At 40.0% G+C, this 8,168-nt stretch overlaps 1 protein-coding gene across 1 annotated transcript; it reads right to left on the minus strand.

Annotated features, from left to right (window-relative positions):
- Positions 1-261: 261 nt before the first annotated feature.
- TTC32 (tetratricopeptide repeat domain 32) lies at positions 262-4,915 on the minus strand. The gene is made up of 3 exons (XM_028099500.2): positions 4,612-4,915; positions 1,168-1,334; positions 262-436 (listed from the first exon to the last, which is right to left on the minus strand). Exons 1-3 carry the CDS (start codon positions 4,761-4,763, stop codon positions 309-311), a joined length of 447 nt encoding a protein of 148 aa, XP_027955301.1. The 5' UTR covers positions 4,764-4,915; the 3' UTR covers positions 262-308.
- Positions 4,916-8,168: the final 3,253 nt, after the last annotated feature.

Below are 8,168 nucleotides of genomic sequence, written 5' to 3' on the forward strand. Positions count from 1 at the left end.
TATAGTTTTACGGAAGAAAATGCCACACATTTCTTTAAATATTTTACTGCAATAACATACAACTATGCATTGCTATTATTTATTTACACTTTATGAAAAGCACACTTATTCAACATAGTTACTCAATCTGAAATTAACTATTTTAAATAGATTATCTAACTTTCAGTGCTAATGCATGAATCTCTTTATCTTAAATATAAATCAAAATAGCTCAATACCTACTTTACATTATAAGGAATGAGATGCCAGGCATTATAAGGATTATGAGTCAATATTTTAATTAGGTTAAAACTTGCAATAATTTTTTTTCAATAATTTCTTCTTTGTTTTTCTTCTTTGTCTAGAATAGTCTGTTTTAAGCTCAAAGTAGCATCTTTAAATCCAGGATTTAAGTCTAATACCTTCTTGAAATCTTCCAAAGCATCATCAAAGTATCCTGTACCAGAACCCAAAAAATGAAAAAGAATAATAAAACTGAGTATTTCTATACATTATTCATAACAAAGTTCAGATACACATGCTTTTATATTTATGAGCTTTCAACCACACCTAGTAAAGGATTTTTTCCTCTTAATAACGACATATGGATGTGTATATCAAAGTAACTTTCCATGCCCGTGTAGAATAATTAAAATTAAAATTTTAAATTAGCTTTAAATGAACACTTAAAATTAGCTCTGGGTTTATTTCTTGAGATTTAACAGGGAAATAGCATAAATCATCATAAAATCTCAACAAAATCCTATCACCTATTTTACATGATTACAGTAAAATTAAGAAACAGGAAATTAGTATTCTTTTTAACACTTTAAAAAAGAAACAATACCTACAGTCCCTTTAATCCAAAGATCTAAAACCCCTTCACTTCATATTGTCTTGTGTGCCTTTAAAAATTTTAACTCAGAAAAGTTTCACAGGTGGTCATCCGCACTGTCCTCAAAGTAATGGGGTCACCCTCATCCGGCGCCAGGTCCAATCCCCACCCCAGTGCTCCACTGTGGTCTGTAAAGCCTACCAGAAGCCTAAAATAAATGCTTCCTTTGTTCTGGGCTCTACACCCAAATTTTACATGACTTTAAGACTTGATGATTACTACATTAGTTTCACATTTGAGAGCTCTGAATTCATAAAATATAGTCCAGGGCAAAAGGGAAAAAAAATTCTTACCCAGCCTATACAATATCAACCCTCTGTTGTAATAGGGAACTTCAAAAGTGGGTTGGACTTGTATGGCCGATGTGTAGTCATCCATGGCTTCATAAAAATCAACCCTGCAGTACTTGATTTGCCCCCGGTTATTAAATGCAGTAGCCAAATCCTCAGGGCTGTATTTGCTTTAAACAAAAAGTTCACATTAAAAACGTGTGTTAGCAAATTCCTCTCGTTTCCACCTTCATTCTCTTTTGGCTTTTGTCAACCTTCGTGGCCTATAACATGCAGTATCTACGCTGAAAAACCAAGCTGAAGAAACGAAGTGTAAAGAAATAAGGCAATGGAATGAATTTTTGTTTAATCCCATGATCTACTTTGTAGCATGGCAGTGCTACCCGTCAGTCCGAAAACCACATTAATTCTATAATGTGCTCAGAGCCCTTGTGCATTGTCACCTTGTTTTGCAGAATTCAATATTCAAAAGACTGTTCATTTTCTAAGCACGCACCAGCAGGGCAAAGATCAGATTCACGCTGAGCAAGGAGGAAAAGCCAGCCCCGAGCTCCAGTTTGCAATGGACATACCACAAAGTGAATCATCAATGTTATTCTCAAAGTTCTAAGTGATCCCGCCAAAAATGAGAGTTTAAATCACTTTTCACCAATAAAGAAATACAAGTTGACCATAAGTGAAGGTTCAACTTGCTGTCGCCCAAGGAAGGGATAGAGCTGCCTTCCCTCCCGTCTCAGCTGGGATCGCCCCCAAGGCTACACTGGCCTCCTACGAGGAGGACATCGGGGCTCAGGTTCATTCTGGGGGTCCTGTGCGCCCAATGGGCTCTGCTTCTGAAGGCTCCAGAGGCTGCCCCGGGAGCTCTGGCTGGGCAGGGTCTCCAGTAAGGGCAGCTCTGACCAGCCACCAGCTCAGCAGGTCAACCCTCCCCTGCCAGGCGATTCGTTTGCACTGAGAACACGAACGGATTCTGCTCTGTGTCAGACACAATTCTGTTTTCCTTTCTTTGTTTCCAAAGGGATTCTCACATTTGAACCAAAGAGAAAAGGCACAGGCTACACTCATCTGTCATTTCTTCATTATGCCCCCTAGTGCAAAGTACAGTCCTCAGAAAAGATCGAGGCTGCAGTCCATGCTAGTAAAAAGAGACTTCTGTTAGTATCTAGACCCTTGAGATCTGACAGGCACGGCAACCAGTGCTACCACAAGAGGTACTCACAGGGGTCTCCTTCAAGTCTAAGTTCCCTAACGATGGACAGGACTACTGCAACACGAGAAAACTTGTTTCTGGGAGCTATGACAGAGACTGGGTGCAAGCATGCTTCTGGACGTCACTAGCACTATCGTTGTAACCCCCGTAAAGGGTTTTAAGAAAACTGCAGCCTCAGGACTCCACAAAGGTTTCAGACATTCAATTTTTAAGCTTCGAAACTTTGTTATGACTTTCTTATATTCAGAGGATTATAGAAAGTTCGGTTTAGAATTAGATCTCATTACAACAAATTCTAAAAGCCTACTTTTCATGTGGAAACTGCTTCATATTTTAAAAGATGTGGGTTAATCATTGAAGCCGAAATGTTTTTGACAATATTAAGATTTTTGTAATGATAGTATTTATCATACTAGTATTTAACTTCCTAATACAAATGTGGATTTTTTTCCATTTGCAAACTTTAGCAAAAAAAAAAAAAAACTTGGAAGGTTTATGACTAAGGCTGCACTTTGGGATATGAAAAGAAAATGTTATAAACCATTCAGTGGCAGGCATGCAAAAATTGTAAATGCTTCTTCAAAATGGTTCAGTGACCCATTATTTTAAAAAATAAATTTAAGCTAAAAGATATTTTTAAGGAAAAAATCTGAAATGACAGAATCCATTTTAAATTCATGAGTTCCTAGAAGAATTTCAGAACTATAAGGAAATCATTCAGGCATGCTGAGCAACCTTCTAGCAAACCATGGCGGTTTTCTTCCCTGCGTTGGGAAGAGGCAGATATTATATCTACTATAAACACATATTGGTGCTCTTAGGCTGAAGGTGCAAAGGAAACTAGATGGTGTCAGTCTATCTGTTGCTGATGAATACTTTTTGAAACCTATTAGCTAGAAATGATAGAAAACTACATTTTCTATGTTTACTAATCTTTTTTTGGGGGGTGGGGGCTGTGGTGGGGAGGCTCAGGGGATGGTCTTATTGCCTGTTCAGAAATTTCTATTAACTGTTACCTTGGTGTATTATCAAAACATGAAAGCAATTTTATTTTTCTGGTTTAATTCCACATGAGTTTAACAAACAGGAGAAGAATTGCAAGCCTCATACAAAAGACAAGCTGACATCCTGTCAAGAGAAACCAAATCCTTGAAGGGAGAGAAGAGTGATGGTGCAGATGATTCAAAACCCTCGAAAAGCTGTTCATTCCACTCCTCTCTGTTCTTTCTCATCCCAGTCCACATCACTGCATCAAGAAGAACAAAGGCAAAATTTGGAGGACCAACAAATGCTACACATCCAGGCATAAATCCAAGGCACTTTGGGCAAGCAGGTATTAGGTGAAGTCGCTAATATCACAAAAAGAAAGACAGTAGTATATGCTAACAAAAGTACACAGCACCACCTAACATCTGCTCGCCGTAATACTGGATCTGAATTGATCAAACCTCGGGATTTAACTACCAACTCACAAGCAGTGTAGGAGATAGGAGACCGTATTAGATGACATCAGGGGGATGAATTCAGCAAATCCAAAATATGGGGAACTCTCAAGACACACGACTGGCTTCCTCAACAAACTTCAAGGGGAAAAAAGGGGGAGCCTTACAGATTGAGAGACCTGGTGTGCATCCTGACCTAAACAAACTGCTAAAAAAAAAAAAAAATCAGGCAAACAAAAACGTTATTAATCAGTCAGGAACCAACACTGCATATTTCATATTAAGGAATCACGTAATAATAATGATACCGTGGTTGTTTCCGTAAGAATCCTTAATATTTAGAAATGCATTTTGAAATATCCATGGATGAATGCATGGGTGAAATGGTAAGATTTAGACCGAGTGATATCCTCCCCCCACTACACACACACACACACACACACACACACACACACACACACGTGAAAAACGAAACACCCTTGCGGTGAGGTGGTGGCTGGAGTCGCGGTCCCATGTACTAGCGAGTCACCTCGCCGTCTCCAGGTCTCAGACAGCCGCCTGTTAAAATGACAGGTGGAAAAGCCCTATCCGCTCTAAGTCGTGGGTCAGAGTGAGTAACGTAGTAAGACCACCGGGGGGGAGGCAGCCGGCGCCCCTCGCCGCCCTTCTGGAAAGACAAACAGTCGCCCGCTGCATCCTCGGGGCCAGAACGCTCAGGGGGCTGACCCAGGGACCTGACGACCCCTGCCTCCCACCTCCCGGAGGCGCCGCTGCCCCGCTTCTCGCGATAGTTACCTCCCGGGCGCCGCTCCCCCGGAACCTGCACAGGCGTACTGGCGAATGTAAGCGGAATACAGCGCTTCGGCTTCCGCGTAGTCGCCCTTCTTGAAGTGAGCTTGGGCGAGTGCGAACGTTGCGTGGCTTTGTTGCCCTTGCTGCCCATCCATGGCGGTCGGAGGCCTAGCGTTCCGTATGGAAAGGGGGTTGACTTCTGGGCGTTTAGAGGCGGCACCACAGAGCCACTTCCGCACTCCCGGAATTTAATTTGACCGCAAAACCTCGGCGCTTAGCAAAAGGGGAAGTTTGTGCCTTCGGAGGACCCGTCATCTCGCGAGATCCATCACACGGTGCTGGCAGGGAACTCAGGCGGCCCGGGAAAGGCTGACCGACTCCTCTGAAGTGCGGTCTGTTGTTACTGCTGGTTCTGCCTGCTTCCTTTTCCCGAACAGTAGACTGATGGGCCCACACTGGTTTCCAAGTCCGTTGACTGATGTTGCGAAGAGCTTGTCCTTTGTTACAGCGAGGTGTGGGGGTAGGGAGCTTCACCATGCCGGAAGCAAAAGGAAGCTCGGTCTGTCTCACGAATGGCTCAGGGGCGCGCAGACTTATCGTAGCGCCCCTCGGGGTTACAGCGTCCGCTCTTTGCAAAACACCTGGTAGAGGGTGGCTGCCGTTAGTCTGAGACACTGTGGAAATCCCTCGAGCTTACGAATTCAGATTACCATTTATTAGCTCCAAGAGCCTAGATTGCACACTTCTCGAACCTCTGGAATGGTGTAAGGATCCATTAAATAATATTTTGTGCTGACAGTCTGTTATGTTAGTTTACATTCCCTGGCTGTCAATGCCAAAGCGGAAACCCAGATAGTAATTTATTAAGTACAGTATGTTTAAGTAAGAATTACGTAAAAAACAATCCAGAGAAGGAGGTTAAGGAAACAATTCTATTTATAATAGCATCAAAAAGGAATAAAATATTTCGGAATTAACCAAGAAGTGGAAGACTTGTACAATGTAAACTACAAAACAGTGCTGGAAAAAAATTACACATAAATAAATGGAAGACCTCCTTTGTTCAAGTTAAAGGGACCATTAAGTTAAAGGGAATCCATTTCTAAATCCCAATGATGTTTTTACAGAAATAAAAAAATCCATCTTAAAGTTAATATGGAATTTCAAGGGATCCCAAACAGCCAAAAACAATTTTGAAAATAACAAATACTCCCTGATTTTGAAATTTAACTACAAAGCTACAGCAATCAAAACACTATGGTATTAGCATAAAGAGAGTATTTTCAATAAATGTTGCTGGAAAAACTAGATATTCGCGTTCAAAAGAATTAAATTAGATGGATTATATAAAAAAATTAACTCAAAATAGATCAAAAACCTAAATGTAAGAGCTGAAATACAAAATTCTTAGAAGAAAACATAAGGCAACAGTTTTGTGACACTGTATTTGGCAGCTTCTTGGATATGACCCCAAAGACAAAACATAAACAAATTGGGCTTCATGAAAATTTAAAACTTTTGTAAAAGACTATAAACAATACAAAGACAGCCCAGAGAATGGGAGAAAATATCCAAAAATCATGTGTCTGATAAGGGAAATGTGGGAGATGCTGGGCTGGTGTGTCCTCCACTGGTAAGACACACAAAGGATTCTGACATGGTGTCTGTGTCACACTTGAGAAGCGCTGGTCTACAGGACAATGGAGGGCCTAACCTGTGATTTTGGTGCTGGGGCTAGGCTCAGATGCTGTCCCTCCCTCTCACATCAATCTTCACAGAGTCCACTTGCAGGTGGTGCTTTGCCTGGGGAGTGGCATCAACAACCCTCCCCTTTGCCAGCTCATCCAGAAATACAGCTGCAACAAGATGGTCAGCTGAAAGTGTTATGTTCGCCTGCAACCTCCTTCTGTCAACTCCTGCAAAAAGTGTGGCCACACCAACCACCCACGCCCTGAGAAGAAAGTCAAATAAGGTCCCTACTTGGGCTCCTCCCCCTACAGGGCCACCGCTTGCCTGAGCCCCATGGCCCCAAGGCCTCCGTAAAGTTTCACTCTTGTTGACTAGAGCAGTGGGAAAAAAATACACATACACACAAACACATACATATACTTTTTCCTCTAGAATATATAGAGAACTTTTAAAACTCAACTTTTTCATAGTAGGTCTACCATTTTGCATTTGCACCAGCAGTGTATAAGGGTTTCAGTTGTTCCATGTCCTTTTCAATATTTGGCAATATTAATTTTAGCTATTAGAGGATGTGTGAGTGGTATCCCATTTTTCTCTATAGATTTTACGAACTAGAAATTTAAGCTATGCCAAATAAGTGAGTAAATATTAACTCTAAGCCTCTTCATGTCTACTGTTTCTTTTAATTTTAGAGAAATTTCTTAAGAATAGCTCTTGTCATGAAGAAAACTTACAGTACAGCAATTTCTTCAGTTTGACCTGTTTTTTCTTCTCCTAAAATATGAATTAATGCCTTTAATTTTAAAGAGGTTATTAAGACCATTTTCACTTCTCATCTCTCATAAATACTCTTTATGTATTTTTGTAGTTTTCTACTGTGGATATGTTACTTTTCTAAAAATATGTTTATTTTCAAAAAATACGCATTGATTTCTTAAAAAAATAATTTGAGAATAATCATAAGATTAGACAGTAGGGGGCAACATAATATTGCCATTTTCATTTTAGAAATTCAGCAGCAATATCTTAGAGCTGTAACATTATCAAATAAGTACTTCCCATGTTCTCTTAAAAGTCTGGTAAAATAACTTTCCCCCCATTTCTAAATGAGAACTCTGTATGATTTCTAGAGTAATTCACTGCAACCTCCAGTCATCTGACATTTGCCTCGTACCTTTCTAAAAAGTTGTTTTTTCTGTTTGGTAGCAAAAAATGACATTAGAAATCTACTGGACCTACTGTCCCTTTCTCCCCCAACCACTCTGAAGCCCAACACTCTCCTAACCAACCCCCACCAAAATATTTAAGTCAAAACAAAACAAATACCATGTTATCCTTAAGTTATAGATAAAGGAAACGGGATAAATACAAGTCATTTTTACTTCAAAGCTTATTGTTTTCTTTTTTTTAACTTAATGCCACATAAAGCCTAAAATCTCGGCTCTTGGAATACAAAAAGATCATTTCAAAGTGTATTTTAGCAAAAAAAAAAAATGTGTAATAAAATCGGCATTTGTGCATAATAGCAGGTCAACAATGTTGATAAGCACATTGCTTATCACTATAAACTTTATCTGTTGTTCCCATCATCTCAATTCTTCGACCTATCAAAGTATTTTCGAGCTCTGAAAGGTAATATAATTCTACTCTGAAACTTCACATAATTCAGGCCAAGTTTTGTGATAAAGAGCAACTCAGCATTACTTAAATGGAGTCAGTACATGCTTCTTACAGGAAGAGAAACAATATAACTGCTTCATTATACTGTCTTCAATATGTGCCTCATTCTGTCCAACTTCTCCCCAAGTATTTGTTACATATAGACCATTTTGCTTCTCTTTGCTCCTTTCATCCAACAGGAGAGAGTTTGT

This window comes from Eumetopias jubatus, unplaced genomic scaffold, assembly GCF_037043125.1.
Source record: "Eumetopias jubatus isolate StellerSeaLion01/CBP00866 unplaced genomic scaffold, mEumJub1_p1.0 scaffold_9, whole genome shotgun sequence".
NCBI classification, from domain to species: domain Eukaryota; kingdom Metazoa; phylum Chordata; class Mammalia; order Carnivora; family Otariidae; genus Eumetopias; species Eumetopias jubatus.